Source organism: Agelaius phoeniceus, chromosome 7, assembly GCF_051311805.1.
Source record: "Agelaius phoeniceus isolate bAgePho1 chromosome 7, bAgePho1.hap1, whole genome shotgun sequence".
Classification (NCBI taxonomy): domain Eukaryota; kingdom Metazoa; phylum Chordata; class Aves; order Passeriformes; family Icteridae; genus Agelaius; species Agelaius phoeniceus.
In genome coordinates this window covers 44,258,767-44,286,600 of record NC_135271.1, presented here as the reverse complement: position 1 = coordinate 44,286,600, position 27,834 = coordinate 44,258,767, and the positions used below count along the sequence as shown (strand labels likewise).

The 27,834-nt window shown below is 39.1% G+C and overlaps 1 protein-coding gene across 1 annotated transcript in view; it reads left to right on the top strand.

The window, feature by feature from the left end:
- Positions 1-27,834, top strand: part of TMEM163 (transmembrane protein 163) — an 88,239-nt gene that overhangs the window by 36,550 nt on the left and 23,855 nt on the right. The window contains exons 3-4 of the mRNA XM_054636366.2: positions 16,028-16,071; positions 17,173-17,264. Of these exons, the coding sequence (XP_054492341.1) occupies positions 16,028-16,071; positions 17,173-17,264 (136 nt within the window). The remainder of the gene's footprint in view (positions 1-16,027; positions 16,072-17,172; positions 17,265-27,834) is intronic.

Here is a 27,834-nt window from a genome sequence, read left to right as displayed (position 1 = left end):
GCAGGACTTGCTGTGCAGACACTCCTCTGTTTTTTAACTTTTATAATAATCTGTACAAACCTGTGTAATGACATTATACAGGGTTTCCTTTGATGCTGTTTCTAGATATTTTTATTCACACAATATTTCATTCTGGTTGTAAAATAAAAGGCGAGTTACAAATTGTTCTGCAAGTTGCATTAGGGTTTCTTTAAGGAAGAAAGGATATTTTCATTATCCTTGTTGTGATAAACTTTTACATGGATTCTTAATAGTTCTTTTGAAGTTCAAGGATGAATCAGTACCTTACTGATGTGCTCCATTTTAACAGTTGTTTTGGCTATGGATCAGAACTTTCTCACAGAGTTAATTTTATAAGGAATTGAAAATGGAACCAAATTCTTGGTATGGAACTGTACAAATTTAAAGTGGTGCTGAGAGGAAACAGATGCTGTACATCCATTTCAGGTCAGCTGCCAGAGATTTAAAAAAAATTTAACACCAGCAGATTTTTTTACTTTTCTGAGAGTTTTTCTGAACATCACAGAGTGTTAAAGGCCCAGCCCCTGACTATTGTCAGATCCAAAACTGCAAATAATCAAAGTGACTGTAATTAACCTTTTTTTAAGGTGTAAGAATCTAAATCTGGTGATTGCTGGATGCCAGTTCAGACTGGATGCCAATTCTGTCTAAATCTGCCAAACTAATTGTATCACTAAATCATAAAGACTGTTTATTTTAGATAGGTGGAACCTGAATTATATAGGGAGACTAGATTGGCACAAACAGCCAATTTGAATGAATGTTAAATGTCTAATCTTACTGAATATTTATAAAATTGTTTCCCTTTGTTTGTGCATATATTCTTCTAGCTGTCTCAATGAACTTTTCTTTCTGAGACTGCTCTCCATGGTACCTGTCATGAAATTAATCTGGCCTGTGTTCAGTACTGCAGTTCCCAAATGCCAACACCTGTTTTTACAATTTCTTTCACTGTAGAATAGAAGAATTCATTGATTCCATTTGTGTCAGTATAAAGCTGCAGACTTTTAATCCTGAATTTGTTAAAGAGCATCAAAGATATGGATCAAATAATCACTGTTTCTTCTTGTTCCATGACATGAAAAAATAACAGAAACAATTGAGAGAATAATTTGTATTAATGTATAGCATGAACAAAGAGGATTCACAATTTTATTTAAAGTTCTTGCCCTCGTATTTACTTAATAACTCCTGATAAGCACCTTTTAGTCCTTTATTGTATTTGCTTTTGAGTAAATGCTTCATTTGCAGCAAAAGCAATAACTGGTCAAAAGCCATTACCCAGTTCTTAAGGAAGTGGCTTATTTTGGACCCTACTTCATCAGTACCACACCCCAACAAATCATTATCTATTGAGACTCTGATATTGAAAATATTCCCAATTAAATTAGTGTTAATGAAAGTGTTCTGCAAATGCACATGAGTCAGTGATTATCGGATCTCTGCTCAGATAACCAGTGAGGTCCCAGCTGTGGGCTGGTGCTGTGCCACTGTGAGATGAGATCTGAGCCACCCCAGCACAGGGGAGCCAGCCTTGGACAGCGTGGGTGCCAGCCAGAGCATGGGGAGGAGGTATTTGAGCTACTAATGGGCAAGATTAATTTAAAAATGATTATAATTGTACAAGAACAGGTGAACACTTCCTTCCCTTCTAGGTGGAAGTTAGAAGAATATTCAAAGCCATGCCAGTGAGTGAGTTTGCTCATAATTCCCATTGTAAAGTCTGTACCCTGTTGATTTTGTTAAATCAAAGCCCAACTCTAACAGTGAAATCAGTGTTGGCTTTAACACACAGCTGGCCAGGTAGGGATCTGTCATTTTGTTCCTGTTATGACAAAAGCAGATTCCAAAGAAGTCTTTTATACAAAAGAGGGATGCTTTTGCTGTGCATTCCTGGGAAGATCATGCATATGAAGGAAAAAAAAGTAAATAAATGGAATCTTTAGAGTATGATTAATCTTTTGATCCTTTCCTCCTCTGAATTTTCCTTGTTGTGGCTGGGATGCATCAAACCACAATCAGGACTTTGATTGCATCAGTTAGGAATGTTGAAAATGAACTGTCATTCCAAGAGCTCATTTGTGTAGCAGAGTTTTGGATGCCATAGCTGGGGGAGGTGTGCCCCAAGATCCCTCCTGGACAGTCTGTGCAGTCTTGTGGCTGATAACTCAAAATACAGGGCAGTGCCACATGCCACAGGATGGGCTTGTTGTGTACCTAGTGACTGATCCTGAACCATGGCCCTTCACTTCTTGCCATGTATTTGTAAAAAATGCACAGGAGGCCAGAAATAAATAATTATTTTATTTGAAATGATAAGGCTATAGGTATATGCATATTATAAAGATTGCTTTCTGTGTCATAAGAGCTCCTTTCCTGTACCAGGATAAATTCTTGCTCCAGAAGAACTTTCAGAATTGTTCTTAAGCCCTTTCAAGACTTTATGTGAGAACTGTGACTAATCTCATGGCTTCCATCTGGAGCAGCTGTGTCATTCCTACTTCCTACCCCAGAGGAGTCTCAGCTCTAGCTCTGAATTAATTTTTTTTTCTCTCTGGAGATTCCTTTCAATTGCCTTTTCTTTATTTTATTTTTTGACAGAATGAAGTAGGGTATGGCAGCATATTTTTTAAGAGATAGTATGCAGAAGGAAGAAATCAGGATGCTCAAGAAGCTGTTAAAAATTCTAATTTGAAAAAAGGATATTGTCTTTCAGCATTTCAAACCTATATTTGAAAAATAGTGTTTTCACCTCTAAGTATTATTTTATCCAGCAATATCATTGATCAAGCTATCTCAATTTCCATGGAAATTTTTAGACTTTACTACACTCTATTCAAAATGGGAAATTTTAAATTTCAGGTGAGTGTTACAAACACAGACGATAAGATAAGACGATAAGATAATCAAGTAGTATAAATAAACAAACATATGTGAGGAACTTGGTGTAAATTCACAGAGTCTGAGACTCTGGACTCGTAGCTGCTATGTGTGCAATCAAGTTACCATGAAATACACAGTGAGGTGAATTCAGAGTACTCTGGAACTCACTGTAATTCTCTTTGCATGGGTGACAAAAGGTAACTTGCTCTTTCTACCTTCCAAAAGTGAGCTCAGCTTCAAGGGTCAGGATTGGTGACTGCAATTCCAGACCACTGGATTTTTTGTAGATGCCAGTCCAGCACTCTGGTGTTAGTAATTCTAGGTTTCTTGCTTTTTTGAACCAGCAAGTATTCTTAACATGATTTAGAAGTGAGAAAAACCCCAACCCAAACCCATCATTACTGATACATGGATCAGTATGTATCAGAATGATACTGGCTGATCTCTAAAAGGAGAGCAAATGAAGATCTAAGAATGATACAAGTGTGTGTGTGTTCATGTCTGTATGTTTGGGGTTTTTTGCTTTCAATAATCTGAAAAAATGTTTTAAAAAATATAGTGTTGCCAAAAATTTTTTAAAAATTTTGCTGTCTGATGATCACAGAAGACATTTTAGCTCATTTAAAGTTACATCCATTTTCAGAAGGCCAACTGCAGAAATCTTGAAACTGGATTTTCAGAGACTGTGCTAATCATTTCAGAAAAATTAAGTCAGGATATTTTGGATGTTTTCATGGATTGTTGGTGCTTAGTGCCTTCCACTGAAAAGTCATTAGGAAGTGAAGTGCATATCAACCCTGCTTTAAACATTCCCTATATACTGATACATAACATTTTCATCTTAGTTTTGAAGGCTCCATAACAGGAAAGGAAAGCAAAAAGATCAACAGCAGAAATTCTTTGTATGTTAAAAAATACGTATATGCTGCTTGACATAACAGGTTTTATCCTGGGAATATATTTGTAAGGCTTTTCAAGAGCCTGCTCCTTGGAGTTGTGCATGGAACAGAAAGTATAATGGATGTAGTTTGAGTTTTATTGACATGATTACAGGTTGTAAATAGTGATGTACAACCTTGTAATATCCCCCTGTCTTATCATCACATTTTTTATGATATTATCTGGACTGTTTTCTGTCCAAATAAATTAAGCTCATCTCATCAGAGTGGTTTGCAAGTCTTCTGTTACTTTGATCAGAATTAGCAGAAGATGTGTCAAGCCAATTACTCTGAAATTGGGCAGATGCAGAGCAGTGTGGTATGTCAATCACTTAGTGGGTTTTCTTTCAGTTTTACAACTCTGGCTCTGGCAGGGAAACTCTTCCCAGTCTTTGAATTGCTGGATATGATTTCCTATTGCTGCCTGTTGTCAAGACCATGCAATTGGAAGAAAACTGTAAGAGTCGTAAAATGTTGCAGGACGCTTTATTTAGAATTTCTGCATTTAAAAGCTACTAACAGGACTTGTTTAATCAAACACAGAACAAAGGAAATTTGCAAGTATTTTTAAATAGGCTCGTATTTAATTTTAATTTTTGCTTAATGACTTGGAGCTCCCAGCTGACATGACACCTTGGGTTTGCTCTTGGGCTGTACACCAAGGCTGAGCTATTTTATGTGTGCTGTGTGTCTGTGGCATCCTGGCTGTCAGAGCATCCCCATGCTACAGCACTGAAGCAGGATTGATGACAGGGCTCTTTATTGCAGCCCTCAGCAATAGATTGTTGAGATTAACACATTGTCTGAGCAAGAGATTTGTCTGAAGGGCCTGCAATTCCTCCCTGCAGTTGCATTCAAGAGAGAACCAGCAGACAGTTGCTTCTCTCCCCAGAAGGTTTGTTTCTATTTCAGCTTAGAAAGATAAAAGATTGCACAGAGGATTTATTTTTTCTATTTGTCTTTTTTGACTTTTGATCTATTTAGAAGAATTGTTTCTGTTCAGAACTTGACTGTTTAATTAAATCTGTGCAAGAAGGGGGAACTTTCATTTCTTGGTGGTTTTTATTAAAGGAGCATTAGTAATCCACTTCAAACTTGAAGATTTCCTGGCATGCCAGCAGCTGTACAAGAAGTAGAGCCAGGGCCTGCTATCTTTTAGTTGGTGAGCTGAAAGCAATCCATTTTACTTGAATTACTTGGACTATTTCACTGCTTTGTGCAAATAACATAATTTTCCCTATCAGAGGTGGAAATGTTAGTGTAATGTTACTTTGATCACGACCCATGATAAAATATATACAAATAGGCAATAAATCTGCCATTTGGTCTAACTGAATGAAAAAGGCAACATTTTCAGTCATCTCTTTATTTCAAGTTACCTAACCATAGAAATGAGTTCTTAGTGTAACAATCTAATTGATAAACTTCCACAGATTATCTGACAATACAGGAAATGTAAATAAATATTGATAGGACAGTACTGAGATTAAATTATGAATAAACTTGCTGATTCAGAGTGACCATTGTTGTTTTGGCATTTTGTAGGTTTATTGGCAAAATGGACCAGTTAAATTTATGATAATTGTGATAGTTTTCCCAATTTTCCCTCTGTTCCAAAATACCTGTTACTTTATTCCAATATAATCCTTTCAGGTGTGAATTTTGGTGCTTTGTCAAATGTGCCTCATAAAGAAATTCTTGAACATACTGACCAGTAAAGGGACAGCAAGTGACTTTGCATTTTTAAAACTTCAGATGCTTAGTGTGGGAACACCTCTGTGAGAGTTTTACTAGTTTATGATGTTAAATGGCAGGAATTGAACTCCCACTTGTTAAAACTGAAGATTAAATAGAAGGATTTAACAGGCTATGGAACATTTGTGAAGAAGTATGTAGAGGTTTCCTTAGCATGATGTGCTGTGTGCTTAAATTCTGAGAACAGGTCCTCAGGCTCCTGCTACTAGAATGGGCTGGAGAAGTCTGGTCAGATGTCCTTTCCCACAGCCAGTTGAGGTATCTAAATTTTTTCACATCAAAAAACAACTTTAAACTGGAATTCTGTTCAGACCTGTATGTAAAACCAGGTTTTAAAGTTTCTCCAGTAGGTCACTGAGCTGCCTGGGATGGTGCATTCCGAATCTCCCTTTATAGAAGGAAAATCTCTAAGATTGTGCTGTATTCTGGCAGCCTGCTTAATTGTACTTGGCAGCTTGTTTTGGCTCTGGAGCTGCTCACCAGCCTCCTAATTAAATAGGGGTGCCCTGATATGTGTCTTGTCTCTGAAATCGATAGGGATGATGAAAAGGGCTGTGAAGGCAACTAATTATCTTTCAACAACCAATGCTTTTCAGTTTGGATCTTCCCTGGTTTTCATATTTCTAAGTTCATTAAAATGCTCAGAGAACAAACATTTTGTATGAGATGAAAAGTCATGAATGTGAATTTCTTCTGGCCTTGTGCTCACACACTTTGTTCCATTCTTGGCACGTTCAGGAGAGCCATGCATAGAGAAATAAATATAAATATATTTATATATAATATAAATCTCCAGCTTTGGTTTTGGTCAGGTGTGCATGGGCTCCAAGGGGAGCAGCCTTAGGTCTCTAAATCCCAAATGTAGATGTGAAGAGAATTTATTCTATTTCTGCTTATCTTCCTCAAGAAGAGCATTGCAAGACAACCACCTGTGAGTTAAGGGAGAAACCCAGACAAGAATATCAAGGAAAATGCCAAGCAAATATCTTCTTTTACCTTCATAAAAAAATGGAACACAGATAGGTGGTTATATTAGAAATGGTTTTTTAAAAAAGTTTCAGGCTGCCTCTGTGTTCTCAGATACCCGAGTTTGAATGTAATTTTTAATATCTCTTTCTTATAATTTTTTGGGGTGTATTCATTATTTGGTGTCCAGCTGACAGTTTTGTATGGACTCACTTTTCTCTGTTCCAAATTCAGAACTTTTCAGAGGGAGCTAAAATGAGGGATGCTTAAAATAGTCACCTCTGCATTCATGGCTCCCACTGCATTTGTGTTCTAGAGGTTTCAGCAGGACAAAACCAAGCTTTGAAACCTATCAGTGGGGGTGCACAAGTAATTATATTCAGTAATTATAATTACATTATACTAATGCAAGTTGAGGGACAATGCAAAATCATTTTAAAAATGAATATTTTTTCCAGCACTTGATACACTTCTGAAGATGTGCTGTATTTCTCTACAGAAGGAAACCTGCTTTGATTTTCAGAAGTCTGTTCAAATACTTTTAGTATAAAAATAGTCTCTCACAACTGTTGAGCTGTGGGAATGCCATAAAGCTCCTCCAGATTGTTGCTAATTGGGGTAATTTTCCATGGGTAAAGTTTGCAGATCTAAAAGTGAAGGCTTTGACAATGTGAAATATAAAAGGCAGGTCATAGCAGGACACAGTTTATTAGAATAGATAAGATATTGATGGTGCCTGCTGTCACTCTTTGCAGAATTATTCCATCCTTTTGTAGGGTAAAATGATTTTCCTTGTGTGCAGCCCCCTGGACTGTGGAAGTACCTGTACCCTGTTTTAGGGATAAGAATCCTAGGGAAGGAAATGTGGAAGGGTTGGCAGCAGGGTGTGTGGGACTGTGCCAGCCACCTGCATCTACCTGAGAGTGCAATTCCTGCCAGTTACACTCTCTCTCCAGAGCCCCGTCCTTCTGGATTATTAAATTATTCTGGATCCCTGATCTTCAAATATCTCCTGTGCTCCCTTATCCAGGTCTGTTTTCTTTCCTCTGAAATAGGAAGACATTTTATTTTTATTTTTATTTTTATTTTTATTTTTATTTTTTATTTTTATTTTTATGTAAATGTAAATGTAAATGTAAATGTAAATGTAAATGTAATTGTAATTGTAATTGTAATTGTAAATATAGTTACATCTCTGTAATAAACTCAAACCCCATAGCTTCCTCCACCCACACAATGAAAGGAAAAGCAAAAATCCATAAAACAAAATAGATTCCAATTTGTTTGGAAAACTTTTCATGGTAAATGCAAGCTGTTGCAATGCATTTCTTCATATGATAAACTGCTTAAAATTTTATTGAAATTCTAGGGGAAATAAAAGAACTTTGATCAAAAAATTTGTATATTCACCTGGAATTTCAGTGGAAATTTTCCCATCTGACAAATTTTATTTATTCATAAGTTGAAAATTCATCTGTGTTGTGTCAAGGATTGTAGCTACTAAAAAAGAGTTCTTACAGTTAATGTGGAAAAGTAAGAATTTAGCCAGTGCCTTTGTGGACTGGTTTTAAATGCTTACCATGGCTAAAATGTGTTTATTTTCTCTAAATTTAGAGGCTGCTGGGAAGAGTCATACTGGAGGAAACGTAAACCATAGATAGGGTCTTTTTTCTTATTTAAGAAGTGTATTTAAGCCACAGGATAGTTGCAATACTTCTAGAAATATAGATATATTCTAGAATGTGATACAAGATGAAGCCAACTAAATCCTCTCTTGATCTACACCCTCCATGTTGCACTTCTCTCAGCCAATTATATGGAGCACAGGATAGATTGCAGTGTGATTCCAGGTATTAAACTGGGTTGTGTCTGTCTGTCTGTCTGCTGCTCTGAGGATGCCTAAATGTTTTTATTTTTTTAACAGCAGCACTGATTTGTTTTAATGCTCTCGATTTCTAAAATACCCCAACTTGCTCACAGTCAAGTTTGAAATAGTAGCATGAAAATAGAGAGCAAAAATAAATAAAAAATATCATTATCTGGAACTTTGGCACTTGGACATTTCTGATAATTTTTTTTCTAGTCTAAATCTGGCAGACTTCAAATTGATCATCTTTTCAAAATGAAACCAGTAGGCTTCTTTACAGGAATGGAGACCAATAACCCTGTCAGGGGCAGGGGATGCAGTTCTCACTGGGTATGCATGTTTGGGTGTGCTGTGCTTCTAAATAAAGGTTATTAACAATATTTTTTTCTTACAGACACCAATACACAGTCAGTAGCACAGCCAATGATATTCATACATTTATTGTTGGCTGTGCTGCAGTTAGCCTGAATCCTTGCATATAAATTCTATGTTAATACATCTGAGCTTTTGTACAATATCTGTCTTTTATTATCTTTTTGAAAGGATCTCTTCATCTTTCTAATGTGACCACAGGACAGGAACTCACCAGAACCTGAGAATAATGGCAGTGTTTCATCTCTTTGATTAACAATTCAAAACATTCAATGACTGGTAAAAATGTTTAATCAGTGTCTTAGCTGTTACAGGTTTGAGGATATATTTATAAAAAATGAGTTGGTTGAATTCCTGTGAAGATTCCAGAAACCCTTTAGATCAGATAAGGGTCTTCACCTCAGTGTTCTGGCTTATTCTGTTAATTTTGTTTTAAATCAACTGGTCAGACTCCCCAAACGAGTTGGTTTTTTGTTTTTTTTTTTTTTCCTCTTGTGCTGAGTAGAACCTCAATGCTTCTCTTGCCTCCAGTCAGTAAAACAAAAATTGGGAGAAATTTTATGTTTGGAGAGTCTCCCAGGTCATTAAATCTAGATAACCCTTGTCTGGAAACAGCAAGTAACAAATCTTGGCCAGAGGGCTTTAGAAACAGCTGTTGAGTGTTTCTGATATCACCCAACATTTGTGGTAATTTGTGGATTTTTAGCCAAGGTACCACTCCTTCCTTGTCCCACTTCAGGGTCCAAGATCTTTTCGTTTTGGAAGCTCACTCCAGGCTTGAAATTACAAAGCTTGTGGATTGTAGGCATAAGCTGCAAAAACCTCCCTGGTAAATGTTCAGTTACAAGCATTTGCAGCATTCTAGGCCATTTCAGTTGTTATATTTGGAGTTGGGGCATCAATAATACATAATTTCATTAAAAGACAATGTGCTTTAATGTCATTGCAGTGAGTTATTTTGGGCATTTCAAGTGACCCCATTTGAAATACAACAGATGAAAGTATGCACCTGTATGTTCAGTTGCAGAGAGTTTGCAGCACATATCTAGCTGGTTTTTTATAGACCTAAAAGTTTCATTATTTCTATTCTGAAATGCCAACATATGCATTTAGTATCCTGATAAAGCTCAACTGGAGCTGCAACATATGGCCCTCCTTTAGCTCCGGCCCCCTGGAAAGCCAAAACTAAACAAAAAGACCAAGTTCTCCTTTGCTCTGATTTATTTGTGTTCCCTTTTTTTTGAGATGATCTTGTTTGGAAACAGAAGGTTGGCACCTGAGAGAGGAAGCACGGGCGTGTGTGAAGCAGTGGGATGCCAGACAGGAGGGATCCTGCTCTCTCCTGTGCTTTGCAGAGCACTTGCAGGAATATTGCTGGAATATTGCTCCTGAGCAGCTCTGGAAATTGCTGCTAACTCTGCCTGATCAGAGTTGCCTGATTTCTGCCTTTACAAACAGCTTTCCCTAAAGAAATTTCCCTAAAGAAATGGTTCCTGGTGCTCATCTCCAGCAATGCTGGCAAAGAGTGCCACAGAAAATGGACAGCCCTGGTGTAGCTGCTGACCATTTATCAGTGCTCTGCTCACTGAAGGGTGGCAGGGAAAGCTTGCTGGAGGTAGGAGATATTTCAGCAGCTGTTAAAAGATATCCTAGACATTATTTTTTTTCTTCTTCTGAAATCAGGGACAGATTTGCTGTCAGTGTCTGTGTGTCTCTGCCATTCAGGGACTCTATACCAGAATTCTTTATATCACTGCTGTGCTCAGTTTGCTGTGTATTGCAGCTGGGTCACTGTGCTCTCCAATGTTTCCATCATTTGGAAAGTTATCCCTTGTTTTCTGTAGCAGGATTATTTCACAGTTCTGGATTGGGCACTCCTGTGAGTTTGCCCAGTCTGGCCCATTTGTGGGACATACCAAGGGAGGCCTGGCTGCTCTTTTGGTGGCAAAAGGAGAGGTAAAAAAAAATCAGACAGAAGTGAATCTGCAGCCTAAGTGAGGTTTAGGAGTGTTTTGCCATTCTTGGTTCTCTGTTGCTATTGCTGAGCACCATGGTATAATAGATAATCACTTTCAAATGGAAACAAAAGACATGTAAGCAAAGGGAATTAGGGGAGAACAGGCATTTCTTTCCAAGAACCACAAAAACAGGTGTTAAAAACTTCTAGAATTGAAATATTGAAAAATGAACCACTTAATATAGAAAATACTGACATCAGCAATAATAATGACAATAATAATAATAATTTTAAAATCTGCTAACGTGAACAAACTGGAAAGAACTATTTTGATTAAACTTAAGGGAAAATCTTTGAACAAAGTCCTGAAACTTTCTTCTATAATAATAATAAAAATATAAGGAATAAATAATAATAATAGTAAATGAGGAATACATTCAACTTATACATGCTGTTGTATCTCACTGCAGAAAATGTAGTTATGGAAGTTTGCAACTGCTAAAGATTTGACTAGTGCCAAACAAACAAGCCAAATAATGAACTGCATAATAGACAAGGAAATAAAATTATTCCTGGAAGGTTTTACTACTACCAATTGCAAAATTTGTTACCTTGATGAATCTGCCAAGATTTTTTTCAGGATACCTTGAAGATTTTTGTGGTTTCTTGGCCTGAGAGTGATTTCCCAGGCGTGGCAGAGCTGGAGAGTTGATGTCTGGCTCCAGAGCCTTGTTCACTCAGTCCCAGAGCTGAACTTCCCCAAGGACTGAAATCTCCCAGGACTCTCCTGCAGCTCATTCTGCACAGAGTTGCTGTGACACCTTCCAGGCAGGTGGAAAAATGAACCCTCCTGGGGACCTCTTTACAAGTGGTGGTGAATTTTAATGAGCTGAAGATCCAGGTTTGATGTGCATGAAGTTCAGGCTTCACTTGGTAGATACATCACAGTGTGGTGGTACTGAGCAGCAATGAGGGCCTTTAAATGATGCAATATAAACTGAGAAAATGAGCCAAGGGTTTTGTTTAGATAATGTTTTTACACTTTTGCCAATTACTTTGGGACAGAAAAATGGATCTAGAAGGATGACACTGGTGGATAGCTCTGGATCTACCATGAAGATAAGGTATCTGGCAGACTTCTGTCTGAGATACTGAATGTGTGGCAGCCATTTGTAGATGCTGATTGCAGAAATTTAATGCAAGTGCATAAAAATCCTTACATTTTGCTCTACTAGAATTTTGGGGAAGGGAGAAGGCACCTGAGACACCTGTTGATTTGGGTCAGTAACATTTTTAACAATTATTAACACTATCAGACATGTCTGTTCTCTGCCTTCAGTCGTTGTGAGGGAGTTTTAGAGAATAACTGCTTATTTATTTTTCTCTGTTTGGAATGAATTTATTTTGAAATATTTGTTGTAACATTAGTTTTAGATGTTTTACCAACACTAGGCAATGAAAACAGACTGCATTTCAGTCTCACTTGTGATTCAGCAGAACTTCCAGTTCCTCTTGCTCGTGACTGTACAACCTGCAAGATCTGCATTGTAATATATAGAGACAAAACCCCACCATTTTCAGCAGTGTTCAGATTGCCTGACTGATTTCTGCCGAGTGCAGGTCATGTGCTTTTGAAGCCTTGGTATTTTATGTGCTGACATCCAAGCTTGTCTTTCAGAAAACCCAATTTCAAAGCAAACACGATGGAGTGATTGTCCCATCTAGAGGAGATGCTTAAAAATAACTTTTCCCTTTCTGAGTAGGTAAGAGGAGATTTTTATGACAGGTGGAGGAGCAGTTTTTATCCATCTCTCATTTGTAGTCAGACTCATCCCCAAAATTTTTGTTTGAAAGATCTGGAGTCAGAGTTAATTTTCTATCCTATTTCTTGTCTCCTAGCTTTGTACAAAAAGGTGCCAGGGAGCTCTCCCAGCACAGGGGAGGAAATGAGAGTCCCAGGCTAACAGCAGGGTCCTCACCCTAGAACAAATTTGAGCTGGATTGAACCTGCCAAAGGCTGGTGGCAGACTAGATGTCTGGAAAGTTAAATTGGAACTAATCTGTGGAGTTAAGGCCTTAGTTACATGATTTCTTTCTGAGGCAGATGAAATGAATAAAACCCTTATTTTGTTGAGGGTAGAATGTGTGGGAAATAGGCTATTTTTTAATTATTATTGTTTGGAATCACTTTGAAAGGGGCGAAGGAATTCCAGCAAAACCTGGCCTATAGGCCAGCAGACTCCACCAATTGATATTGCTGGGCAGGTGGAGACAGAGGCAGATTTGTTGCTTACTGTGCTGGCTCTATTTTTAGCTTCTGACTGCTTGCAAGTTCTGTTTACAAATGTCAGGAAAATGCATTAGGATTATCTGCTGTATTGTAGAGGTAATAAAGCCTTGTCCAATTTAGCCAATAAAACAGCTAAAAGCAGGCTCCCCCTGTCATGGCACTGCATGGCCTCACAGTGGCTTCATGCTGCCTGCCCTGTTCTTTCCTCATTTCTTGTTCCCCACCATTGTTTTGGCTCAGTGTGGAGATTTGGAATCTCTGGGGGGTTTTTATTCCCATCTGGAAGAAATACCCCCCATTCCTCTCCAGTCCTTGCCATGACTTTGCATAGCTGAAAATGCACTTTGGGAAGGGGGAAAGGTGAGGGATCAGCAGAAGCTCCGTGGCCCACCCCCGCAGTGCCCTCCTGAAGCCCTGCAGTGACTCTGGAGGCAAAAGAACCACAATTATTCCTCTGCCCAGGGCTCTCAAATGCTTGCCTGCTAAGAAATACCTCCCCAAGGGTGTCCAGCTCCAGTGTCTGCAGTGGGAACCAGTTGTTTTTAGTGGCTGTGGTTGGTCTGGGGCAGCCTGTGCTGGCTGATACCCTGTAATCCAATATTAGAGCTGCTTTCACTGCCACAGAGCCTGGAATCATGGACAAACATCCTGTTTAAGCTGGGATGGCTTACTGGGGGGCTTTATGACTGTACTTGTCAGCTAGAAGTATTAATGTGCTTAAGTCAGGGCTGAAGGTGCTTTAACATTGTTATTTGACCCTGAAAGATAAAGAAATGTGTTGTTTATTCCATTAGAAAACCAGTATAAAATATAAACCCAAATAAATAATATAGAAATACATCTTTCCAGTGCTTAAAAGCTCTTTATTACCTTTATTATGGCCTTCTACCACTAAAAGTTAGTGTTGTAGGATGCCACTCCTAGTCATATTCACTAATTAGCAAAAAGGTTTGAGCAGAGTTGTGACACTGTTAGTTAATACTTGTTTTTCACTGCTGTTTTAGATAGCTCAGGACAAACAGATTGTGTGTTACTGCTGTGATAGAATACATAAAATAAAAATAGTTCTCATGCAGAATTCCCTGTGCTTTAAATATACCAAATATGTCCCTTCGAGCATCCTTAAGGTGTGGAACAGCTATCTGTATGCAGCTCATCACCAGAGAAATTACATATTCATTTTTAAAGGAACCATACAATTAGTTAGTTTCAAGTCTGGATCTGAGTTGGGAAAGAAACTGGCAACTGAGTAAAAATGGAGGAGTTAATTCCACTAGAGGGGTAAGCTAGAAATAGGAGTAAAAGTGTTGCTTTGAACTGCATCATATGGAAGCAGCAATGACAGGAACATTGCAAGTTTCTATGTACCTGTGAATCCCCTTCATTTTTTTTTGCAATGTCTGCTGATTTTGAAACTATATGCCTCTAAGGAGGCAGACAATGAAAATTCGATAGGCAATATGTTATTATGCAGTGAAGTGTTGAAATTTGCAGATCACTGGCAAGTCTGACCAAGAAATACAGCTTCTTTTTTTACCTAGGGAATGAAGTGTGGGAGATCATGGTTTAAAAATGAGAGGGAGAGGTAAATCTACACTGTTTCAATTCTCTTCAGCTTTGAGAAAATTGGAGTCTGGAGAGGAACCTTGATGACTTTTCTTTGTGTTTGGGCCAAATGTAATGATAAAGTCCAAATATTTGTGACATCTGGCTTGCTCATGACCACACCTAGGTCTTAGATCCATAGCAAAAAGGTTTTTTTTCCCAAGAATTTAATTTCTGTTTATCCAGGTAAGTGCCACAGAACTGCAGCTTGCTGTTACTGAAAAGAACAGTCAAATCATAGTGTCTCTTCTGCCAAGCTGCTCTAATGAACACTGAGAACCAGATATTGTGTTTGTCAGCCTGAGATTGACAGAAGTCATTGATGAGTCTGTTTTTTGGTTTATTTGGTATTTGTTCTACAAGAATATGTTCTCATTAAGTTAGCTGGTATCTGTTCATATAAGAGTAGACAAATCAATCCTTCTAGGCTTTATTTCAAGCCCTCTAAATACAGGAGCTGGAGCTCTGTGAGTTTGTCCAGGGAGCAGAGGTTCAGGTGGCCCTTCACAAAACATAGCAAAAAGGATGGAGTGCCCAGTGCCTGAGAGCTTGCCTGGGGGTGCTGTGACCCTGAGAGCTGCATTTGGTGCAGTCCCATCTCCAGAGGGCTCCTCTCCCACTGCTGGAGAGGAGGAGTTGTCCCACTGCTTCTTCCCTGCTATTCCTCTGGGCTTTTGGAGTATTTGTTCTGGCACAAGCCTTCCTAGAATTAGAAAATTAAGTGATGAAACTAGGATGTGAGGAGTAAAATTTTTTTAAATTGTGGTTTTTTCCTAGGTATTAGCACATTCTGAGTCTTGGTTATGTTTTAGAAGGTACTATGTGTTCAAAACCAGGGCTGCTCAAAACTTCTGATATTTTTGCGTTGGAAGTCACTGCAGTTGTGGGATCTGCAGCATTTCTGGGGGCTGTGTGAGTTACCCTTGGGCTTTTTGCCAAAAGATGGCACTCAAGGTGTCTCAATGGGCCTGCGTGGTTTTCTGTCATCCAGTTCAGGTGGCCTGGAACTCCTGGCTGGAGCAAGGAGCACTTTGAGATGTGTTAAGTTTTCTGGGAGTTTGGTATTGTGGTTTCAAAATGTTTTTGTTAAAATCTGCATGTGAACCACAGCTTCTTTCATGAGCAGACTTGAATGCTGCTCCATCTCCCCCATTAGAGTTTTGGAAGAAATCTCTTCAGTGTTCTGACCATTTCCTGTGGCAAAAGTCTTTTTGTAGACATTTTCTAACTGTTGGGTCAGGTTGTTCTAGTGGGAATTGGGTGAAAGTAAATCCATGTGTTAAAACTGGTTTTGTAGCTCTTGAAAAGCAGAAAAAGAAAAAAAATGCAAAGAAAGTTTAAATTTATTCTAAATAATATTTTCTTTCCTTCAGCTGTCTCCGTAATGAGATACAGTGCATCATCCTTTGGATTTGCTGTAAGTAGAGATACAATTGAAATATTATCTACTCTTTTTTTCTTTTCCAAGGGCCTTTTCTGAACATGAAATACTGCATTTTTTCTTATGGTAAGTTCATGGAAAGGTGTGCAAAGTCAAAAATGGATTAGAAAACATATTGTTAAAGTCAAGAATTGGAAAGGGTGGCAAAGATACTCTAATTATACTTTTTCCTTTTCTGCCCATTAAATCCCATCCTGGAGTTAAAACCCATGCTTATACCTTAGTGTTGATAGATGTTATCCAGCAGATATGGTTTTCTTATACAAAATCTCTCAACTACAAATCATTTTTGTTGTTGAACTTGAACCAAATTCTGAATTTCCCTTCTGAACTGTTCCCATTGAAGCTGATGCTAAGACTGTTCTTGACTTTGGGAGGGCAGCTTTCCTCTCCAGTCCTTGCCATGACTTTCTAGATTCGTGGCAGAGCAAAAAAATTCCTAATGACAAGCAATGACTCATATCAAATAATTCATCTTTAGCTTTCAATTCTGAAGGTCAGATTGACTCTGTAGGAAGTTTGACATGGGACGAGCCTGGTTTTCAGTGTTCCTGACACCACATCTGCATTAATTGGGAATACAAACATGGCAATTCTGCTGATGATACAGAATAATAAATTCATGTATGATGAAATCTGGGTGGGATTTTGGAGAAGAAGTTAATATTTTCTTGGTTGGAAACAAAAGCTCTTGCAGGAAATTAGTGACTGCAGGAATTTTTCTACACTTATTTCTTTACAGTCTTTGCATTAGGATCGTATTAGTATTTTAACTCTTGGAGTGCTACAGTGGCAGACTGTGATGTTTGTTTTTTCTTAACTTCTTCACAGCTGATAGATTAAAAATTCAATTTTTTAAAATCCTTTCATTGACTTTCTGGGCTCTCTGAAGTGTATCACTGTGCAATAATACACGGCAAAAACGTGAAAATCAATTCAATAAACGTAAATCGTGCCTTCATTAAAGTGATTTATTTGAAGCTGCTTTGTGTCTGTGCAGCAGGATGGTAAATGCTGTGCTCTTAGTGCAGGGCACACTGAGTGGCCACAGGACAATTGGCTCTGTCTCTCTTGCAGTTTGATGCCACCCTGGACGTTTTGTCATCGGCGATAGTTCTGTGGCGCTACAGCAACGCGGCCGCGGTGCACTCTGCACACAGGGAGTACATGTGAGTACACTGCACTCCTTCTGCCTCTGCCAGGGGCCTGCAGAGCTTTTGGTGTCGGGCTGGGGGCTGCACATTCCAGAGCTTTGACAAAAGCATTTTGTCCTGTCAGCAAGTGTTCTTTCCTTCTGCCAGCTCACTGCTCGCTCCCAAACACGCAGCCCCTCCTTAGGCAAACCTCCCTGTGGTTGGGATTTTCAGTTTCTTTTTAGCCAACATAGCAATGACAAGGCCTTTGGAATTTGGTTTCTCTTGCAGCACCTGTATCAAGTGAACTGTATTTGCAATCTGTAATAGATTTGTAAATCTTTCATTTCGCATCTTACTGAATTATTCTTACTAGAGTACCTTTTTTGAAATTGATGCTTATATTATATTTGTACTTCTCTCAAGAAGGTTGAATATAAATCACTTTTTTTTTAAAGTAAGAGTATAGTAATGATGCATGTCTTCTTTATGCTTACTTTGCAAGTAAATTTTTTCCATATTAAATGTTTGATGTATATGTCCTATGGCGGGGGGAAAAGGTCTTTACATATGAAGTGCAGTATTGATCACAGTGGGAATTGTGTTCTGCATCATCGTGCAGCATTTCTATGGGTGATTCATATGATACCTGAGAGGATCAGGTGGAGATTGAATCAAGAATTTTTCCAACTAGTGCATAAAAAAGTTTTAAAATTCTTATTCGAATTTTGGGCATCTAGGTGGGGAATTGCAGTACATTTGCCTGTTTTTGGTTTTTCTCTGTACTGCCATTTCTGGCAGCATTCCATCTGGCTGGAAATTAGTTCAACTGTCCCCTGGAATGGACTGCAATTTTACAGTAGAGGGGGATACAGTAGGTTCTGGGCTGAAACACCTCTCATGATGTCCTTTTAACAAAGGGCAGCTTGATGAAACCAAACGTTGCATAACTGATAGGATAAAAAAAACCCACAGAAAACCAACAACAAAAAAACCATACTGGAGGGTCTCAATCACATCTTCACAATCTTTTTCTAAAAACTGAGAAAAAGTAAGCAGTATTTTTACATGCCTTAACTCAGGCTCATGCAACAGCTTGCCAGGGCTGTGAGTTCCTTTCTGGCAGGGCTCCATACAGAACAGTTTGGAATAAAAGGCCATAAAAGACTGATGTGGCATTGATTCATAAAAATAAAATCAGAAAAATGTGATTAAAATTAGTCTTCCTGCACAGATTTGGAGATTTTAGCAGACATTTTCTTAGCATCTTGCTTTTGTGGGTGTCCACAGAGATTCCTGTCAACATTCAATTAACATATTTTTGAAATCTTCTGTTGGGCTTTTTCAAGTGAACCTTGTAAAGTATTTAAAAGAATACAATATACAAAAGAGGACTCAACATATCCCTGTGGCTAAGCCAGTAAAGTGAACAGGCAAAATAGTAAACATATTTTCCTGGTTTTTTATGCTCATTTTTAATTTGCTTTCATATAATCCCTCTGCTTTAATAAGACTGAATTAAGTCAGTGAATTACTTGCCATGCCCATTAGTTGAAGGCAGTTTGGGTTTCATTATGAGTTCAGTATCAAGTGAAAGAATGTTCCCATGTGCTGGGAATATGAATCACTGGATAGCAGCCTGGTTATCCCTGTTTCCAGAACTGTGTTGCCACCACAGTACTGAAAGCAAAGAGATGATGAGATGGTTGTGCTGCTTGAGGCAGCTCTTACTGTGTCAGATTTTTGAGGGAACCACATTTCTAATTTCCTGTTGTGTTTAATCAATCTCTAGCTTGAAACACTGCACGTAATTGTTTTTCCTCCTTGACACTGGGAGAATGTTGCAATGATGCCTGCTGGCTGCTTGCTCAGCTTATGAATAATCAATCTTTGCATCATATGTGCCTCTAACTCCACCTGGTCTGTCACCATCCCTGTTTTCTGTGAGCCTCCTCCCTCAGACTCCTGGACTGTGTGGGTTCTTAGGTTGTGCTGTGTGTTATTCCTGTTTTTGTGTGCCTGGCCATATTCTGCCCCAGTGCAGGGGTCTGTTTACCAGAATAAGGTGTGCCAAAGTGGCTTCAGTTTAGTTCTTTATTTATAGGTCTCTCTTATTGATTTAAATATTACACTTGTCTGTGTATCCTAACAGATCTGAAAAAACCCTTATCTCCTTGGCAAAAGCCAAGTGGAATTGCCAATTAATTGTGTTTTGCAAATTTATAAAACCTCCTCTTTCATAAACCTGACAGCAAGAGATTGATCCAAAATCTGTTAAAATCAGTGTAAAGCCTCTCATGGGAAGGCAGCGTTAGAGTCAGTCCCAGCTCCTGGACGTCATTGAGAGAGAACATAAAGATAGCCTGAAAAACACACCTCCAGGAGAAGGCACGGAGAATACAGCCTGACTCATGATGTGCTGTGAATTAAATACTGAGAATAAAATGCTAAGATGTGAAAGAAATGCGTAGTCTTGCCTAAGCTGTAGCCATATGGCAGTTGGAGCTGCAGCATTGATGGGCTGGCACTCCCAAGGGTACAGAAATGCTTGCTGTGCCAAGTTCTGCTCAGAGGAACCAATGCATTTCCATTTGACTTCAGGGCAACTGGAGTGCTGAAACCATCATGCAAATGTGTCCTGCTGAGCTTAACTCTGCTTAATGTGTTTCATTTTTATTAGATCATTTGATTTCTCTTGTTTTCTGGGGTGAGATGAGAAGGTTCTTTTTCAGAGTTCATTCCTTTGGTTCGTCCCGTCCCTCCAGGGTGTCAACCACACACAGCTCAGAAGAGGCTGAACCCCTGGCAGTGGCACCAGCCCTGTAACCATTTGTTGACTCTCCAGATTCAGCCATCTCAAAGCTCTGCTTTCACTGGGAGCATTGATGAGAAAATTCCTTTAGCTCCAGAGTCCTTTACTGCCTCTTCTAGAGTTCTGTCACCCTTCCTGCTGTTGCTCAGACTGCTCCTGGATGTGTCATTGGTGCCCACGTGAAATAAAAGCCAAGGCTAAAACATTCACCAAGATCAGGAATTAAACCACTGCAAGATTGAGACACTGCTTGGCTCCGCCTAGCTGGCTCATTAATGAAAGAGTAGGTGGGAGTGGGATGAATATTTGATGCTTTTTTAGAAGAGTCCTTGAGAGAATTGTAGGTCTTGAGGCAATGCAAGAGTTGGGAAGGACTACAGATATCTGGGAAGAGAGTCAGAGTACATGCATAGTTCATGAGTGCTTGATCTGCTCAGGGTGATCTGCTAGGTTGTAAATTAACATGCAGGAAATGTAAAGGTGCTGAACAAGTCATCAAAAAGCAATGATCAAGGAATTAAAGAAAGAAAAAAGTACTGAAATAACCGGAGAAATAATTTGAAATGTCCACTAAAGATGAAAATCTACAACTGAAATTGACTGAGGTGTTTAAGACGTGCAAAGAAATGTCAGTGGTCCTCCTGGCTGCTCTCCATATCCAGTTTACAATGCCTTGAATATTTTGCCCTTTAGTGAACCCTTAGCAACTTGGTAGCTTATTGGGTTGCTGAAGCAAATATAAATCTGCTGAAGAAGAACTTTATTGACACTGGTTTGGCAACAGTGGTTTTTCACGTGCTTAAATAAACTCAGTCAAGAGCTGTAGAAGAAATTTCTTAATAGAAGACTGGAAAAATGTCTCATAAGATGTTGAACTACTCACTGGCTACACAGCCAGGGGCAGCTTTTAGCTTCTGTTAAATTCAGGAATGCAGGACTTGGCTGGAGTGCAGGAGCTGTGTCTGAGGAGAAAGTGAGAAATACCACCAAAAAAGGAAGGATTGGAAAAACAGAATAACAAACTACATGTACACAGCCTTATGGGAAATCTTTAAAACCCAGAGCTCTTTCAGTACAGTTGGTTGGAAATATCTTGCTTTTCTGTACAATGCAGTACAGGACCCAGTATCTGCCTATGCCTGTGGGATCCATTCTGGGATTTTTGGCTACTGGGTTTTTTATTGCAAAACCCAACTCTGTACAGCATATTTAAAACAGTGATTCTTGACAGTTGCAGCTGGTGTTTGCTATATATTATTTTGTTGATGGTATCAAGTTAAATTCTGTGTTTCCCAGGAACCAGTCTGTCAACATCTTTCTTAACCCAGTGCCAGAGTAAATAGGAATCCTGACTCATAATGAACATTCTGGATTATGGCAAGAGCAGAAGACACACATTTCTTATCTTTCTTTCACTGTTTTGGTGTTGTGGTTCTGTATGTTTGTTTGTTTGCTTGGTTTTTTTGATTGTGTATTTCAGTCTCTGGCTACACATTCCTTAATTACCTAATAAGAAAATTAAATTATATAGTGGACTAATCATTTTAAACACACTTGTGGTGCTCTATGTTGCCATGACATAATACATAATGAATGCAGATATGTCCTTTCTTTTTTTTCTATTGGTGGAGCTGTTATCTGAAACATGAGCAGTAATACTAAAATTACAGGAATTAAAATCTACAGTGTGGTAGACATGGGTGCAAATATCTGTCATGCCTCCACCTGCTTCTGAGAAAGCTTTTTGCCAGAAGAGAAGAGTCATTTTGCAATTAGACATTACCTAAATGCTCTGCTATGTGCCTGTAACTTAACTTTCATCTCCTCACCTCAGCTGTGGCTGTGGATTTGGTACCTTCAGGATGCTGAGCCCATTTGCCCCCTGAAGAATGCCTGCTCAGAGGATTTGCTTCTTAATGGATTCCTAAACTATGGGGAGGGAGAACTGGTGATCTCACCTGTTTTGACATTCAGAAGAACACAGCTATAACAGATTAATCCAAGAATTTCTTATTTAGCTTCGGCTAAAGCAGTCTCTAAGAAAGATATTTGATTGCTCCTCATCAGAAATTATGTGAGAAATCACATGAGGAAATGTGATGAGACCCTAAGAGAGAGAGAGAGCCTCTCCTTCCAAAGTAATTGTAACCCATTTTTCTCTCTTGCTCATGTTCAGATGACACCACTTGGGAATATTTACCCTGGTATCTGGCCATGGGGAGTCTTGCAGAAGTTATACTGAATATATGTGCATTACAATTAGGCATATGGGGAATATGGGGATTCTGAGGTATCCTACTTTTGCACTCAAAGCTTGAAAGAATTAGAAGCCACCTTTTATGGCTGTCATACTGCAAAGTTAGGTCTGGCTCTTCTCTCTTCCTCTGATTCTAAAAGAAAGCATATTGATCTAGATGGTTCCAGGGCACATTCTCTCTTGGTTCACAGAATTGAATAAAACCACCCAAATTTTCAGTATTTCTATTGTATTTAAATTTTCATGTGAGGGTTGGCTCTGCTGTACTGGTTAACCCAGCTAAATGAGCACTGTCTATTTAGGTAGTGTTGAATGAAAATAATCCTCTGGGTTCAGACCCAACATATCAGTCACATTGAAAAAACTGTGGATAATTTTATCTATACCATGCACATGAAAGAGACTCGAAGCACAGATGGCAAAATCCACACCTACCCACAGTTCAGGGCAAACCTCTGTGGCTGGAGGCAAAGCTCTTTTGTGATGAGTGAATGGAATACCTAAGTGATCTGGAAAAATGTCAACTGCATGGAGCTGCAAACAGCTCAGAGCCACCTCTGCAGCTCATGCGTGGTTCTCAGCTCCCAGGGGTTTGGTCTCACAGCACATTTTCACATCTCTCCTACAGAATGAGGCTCAAAATAAGGAGTTTTCAAAGGGAGTGTTCACCTGTGCTTGGGTATCTGCTTTATAGGAGCAGAGGTATAGTTTCTTCTTAACCACACTGAAAATTTCTAAATCATTCTTTCTTCTGAGATATTTGGCCAAAATTCTACATCCAGGTGCAGTGCCAGATACAAGAGGTGCTTCATATGGCTGATTTAACAAACATCATAATTTCTCCATAAATTCATTATCCCATATTCAGAAAAAAAGTAAATAAATCACAAACTTTGCTCTTACCCAGACAGAAATGCATTTATGCCTTGTGCAAACACACCCAAAAAATCATTGCACATACAAGTTATATTAAATTTGAAATAGAAAATGTATATATTTATATATTCTAAAATCTGTTTCAAAAACTGTGGCATCTGTAGACTTGGCAATGATTTTACTGGAGCTAGATCCAAAACCTATGAAAGCCTTTCCTTTTACTTGACTGGTGGTTGATTAAGCAGGATTTGTGTATATTGCCTACTATTTACACATAGGCCTATGTATATAAAATCAGGGATATGATGTTTCCTGTGCTGGAGTTTGATGATCACCATAAAAATGAACATTATAGAAGTTCTCAAAAGGGTTTAATTTCTAGGTTCAGGGGAATGGCAGAGTCTCTGATCATCTGCTGCAAGGGAGGAGCAGTGCTGGAGCCAGGAGGGTGGCTGTAAGGCAGGTGTACTCCAAGTGTACAGAGCCTGTGCAGACCTAGGAGCTAGAAAACAGGTCCTGAGAGTTTTTGAAGTCCCCCCAGTTGCAGAAATGTCTGTTAGCTTTTTCTGGTAGATATTCCATACCTGGAGTATCAAATTATTTATGGAAATGTTGCCCCAGTTCAGCTGCAGGATGTTAAAGTATGTAAATGCCCTGTTCTGCAGCAACCAGTTGAAATCCTAAGGGATAATAAAAGTTTTAGAAGGCCTGTAACACTTTCAGCATGAAATGGTTCCCTAGCAGAGCTGATCTGAGTCTCAGACATAAACAGCATTTCCCCTCAGTGTCTTTTAAGTTAGACCATGTGATATCACACACTTTTCTAACACAATAATTGAAAAACTGATTTTTAGTGGTCATTTGGACTATTCCTTGTATTCTCTTTATTGTGTAATCTAGTTTGGGCTTATGTTTTTTTTATGGTGAGAAAAACAGAGTAGCTGTAATGATGCTGATCTGGATCCTGGCAGTTGGGGGTGGATTATGGAACATGTGTGATGAACAGCAAGCCCACTTGGTTCCTTTTAAAGAGTGTCTTAAATTGACTCCATTCCCTCCTCACTGAGCACCAGACAGGTGTAAATACCCTGAACAGCTGTGATTCTGTACAGTTTGGTGTCCAAAACCTCTCCAGGAGCTACACTTGATAACAGAGAAGCTACACCAGTAGCTAATACAACTGCTTAATTGGACACAAGGAAGCTTTAGATTAGCAGTAGAGCATGACAGGACTCTCAAGACTGAAGCTAATATTGCATCTTTTGCCTGTGTATTACCATAATATGTCACAGTGGCTAGTTCCTTTTAGAAAAAGTCCTTTAATGAGTTTCAGAGGCAGATGTTACAGTTGCCGGAGTTCTGGATGTCACCCTCATGAAAAATGTGACTGCCACGTTGCAGAACAGCAGCAAATGTTAGTGAACAGCTGCATTGTAATTTGGAATTCTCTATTTAAAGGAAAGAGCAGCAGAGCTGTGGCACAGTGTGCTGTGCACTGGGCAGGCCCTTGCTGCCACAGAGGTGCAGTCCCCAGAACGGAGCTGCTGCTGCCACCTGCCCCTGCTGTGCCTGGGCTGTGAGCAGGGTGCTGCGGGCAGACACCCCCAGCTCAGCTCCTTGGGGCTCCCCTCTGCTTCTTTTCACACCCTTTTGCCATGGCAGGAGTGGCCCTTGCTCAATTCCTCCTATCCCTCACTTGTGTGACAGCAGATTTTCCCTGCCCTGCTTCTCATCATCTCCATCAAGCAGATGCCACTTATTTGCCACCAGAAAATCATTTTTTTTGGTGGCCAAATTTGAACCTTTTCCTCCAAATCCTTATCCTTTAGATTCCAACATTCAGTTTTGACTGCACTTGAGGATTCCTGGGCTGGCTGTAATTGGCATTTTACACTTGGCTGTGTTAAGGAGGCTGTGAGAGCTGCCATAGTTCCAGTGTTTAAACAGGCTGACAGCCTCTCCTCCAGAAGAAATGTGGAGCAGGTTATTGCAAGTTCCAAGTTATTAATGAAGGAGCAGTCACAGAATGTAATGTGTGTTTGGTTTGGGGAAGGAAGAATGAAAACAAGAGTACCAGCAAGGCAAAGAGATGGTAAAGGGTTCCTCCCATGGGGTTAGACATGGAAGACAATTGAGAAAAAAGTATACAGAATTAGAATTAGAATACAGAATTAGAAACTGAGTGAATACTTCATGCTCAAAAATATTTTCCTAACTTCTGACAGCAAAAACCTGCTGGACAACTGCCTTCTGTGTTACAGCATGTGACTTCCCCTGAATGATTCCCTGCATCATATTCACTCTGTCAGCCACTAATACTAAAATCCCTTCTAATCATAGGGAAACAGGATTTAGCACTTTTACAGTTTTTATTAGAATAATTAATTTTATATATTTTTTTCTTCCTTAAACTCTAGAGGTTTAATTGGGGGGTTTACCCAGAGATTAAATTCTGTATCCATCATAAAACTGATTTTCTCAGCTTTGCTGAAGAAGCTCACATTACTCCTGGGCTTAGAGCTCATATTGGCCTGCAGCTCATTTTAATGTGAAGTTACAGTTTCTTGCAGAATAATATTTTTCACCACTTCAGTGGTGAAAACAGCCTGCAGAGATTTTAACATTTCCTTTTCTGTGGGCTATTAGGAGTCATTAGTACTGAAAGATCTTGACAGAGCCTGCAGAGTTAAAGATTTTGTGACTAAAAATTAATGGGTTCACAGGATACTGCAGGTTGGAAGGGGCCTCAGGAGGTCTCTGGCACAAGCTCTTGCTCAGAGCAGAGGGAGCTGTGAGATCAGAATAAGGCACTCAAAACCATCCAGTCAGCTCTCCAAAACTTCCAAAGGATGGAGGCTCCACAGCCTCTCTTGAGAAACTGTTCCACTATTAATCCATGGTGGAAATCTCATTTCTCTTAGGAAAATATAACGCGGTAAGATTCTTAAGAATCAAGGAAGTGCAGAATTAAAATAGGGTAAACCAGCTCTTGTAGAGTAACCAGAATACATGCAGAAATTAGAAGTATTGTCTTTTATTTACAGCATTGTGGCTGCCAGAGAATTGGATGAGGAACAGAAGCTTGTTTAGATGGCAGCTTTGCAAATGTGAGAATAGAGTTCCTATCTCAAGAATACGAATACAAATCCTTGTGCTTTATACGTTGATTTTTTTTTCTAGTTCTTTTTGTCATATTTACCCCTGTAGCTCAGTTGAAATGATCAAAATGTTTTCTGTGAATAAGGCAAGCAATCTTGATACCAGAAAGGAAGTTTTTACAGTGAGAGCAATCAATCACTGGAACAGCCTCCCCAGGGATGTGGCAGAGCCCTCATTGTGGGAAGTTTCCAAGGTGCAGTTGGGCAGGGTGCTGAGAATCTCATCCAGGTGCTGTGAAAGGTTGGACCAGGTGACATTTGGAGGTTCCTTCCATCCCAGACTCTTCTGTTGGTCTGTGAGCCTCTTTGCTTTGGTTAGAATAATAAATACCCCCAAACCCCCCACCAAATAACCCATATAATCAGAACAGGTCAGCTAATCTGGGATACTGCAATGAATGAAACAGGTGGGAGAATAGAACAAAATTGGGAAGTAATTAGACTGCTCTTGACAAACTTGTTTTATTCCACATGGTGTCATCATGTTTCAGGCATTAGTTTAATGAACTGGGAGTGTGGTGATGAAATAGTTTCCAGGCTGTAACAGACAAACCATCGAATGCTGAGACCTGTTTCCCTCCCTACTGCCCCAAAACCACTCCCTGTGAGCTGCTAGGAGAAAGTTGACACATTTTTGCAGATTGTGTTCATATGCATCACTAACTTTTTCTGAATCCTTAATTCTGTTGTCCCACCTTTGCTGACTTGAGAGGAGGAATTTCCAAGGGCTCCATGGGTACAGTGCTGCTGTAAAGATTTGCCAGAAAGACAATGGGATGATAATTAAAAAGAGGAGATTTTTGCCTTGACTGTTTCATAGCAGTCAGTTGATAGGAGAAAAACTCCATTTCCAGTCACCCTTGTGTAGCTTTTCCCTTTTTTCTTTTGAGGTTGTTTATAGCCGAGCTTGTTACTCAGCATACATTTGTAATTTCATTGCTATTATTGATTTATTTTTGATAAAATGTTACCAAACAAATAGCTGAGAATCTAAACCTGCAGTCTTACATCAATCAGACTGCTGCTCACCTGGAGGAGCAGCCTCTTTATCTGAAAGGGGTCAACTCATGGAAAGGGTGTTTAGTGTGGCAAGACCATGCTAAAGGTAAAATTGCTTCATTATGTTGAAGATTAATTACCATAGAAATCTGAGTGAGATTAATCTCCAATTCTATGTTGGCAACATTACAGAATTTTAGTCTTATCACTCACTATCTGTATGGAATTATAACAAAGAATTGCAAACTTTAAGATAGAATAAAGGCTAAATCCACAAATTAGGAGGCTGTTCTGCTGCATCTGCTGAATGCAAATGAATTGGATCATGGGAGTTACTCTCCTTAGGAAATTAATTTTATCATAAAATGAGGGGAAAAAGTGCTAACTTACTAATAGCAGCTTGAAAATTGAGTTTGTGGAGATGGAAGCCCCTGAATCTCAGTACTTTTCATAGCTACCTGCTTAAAAGCCATTGACTTATGCAAAGCAACAAATTTTTGATTA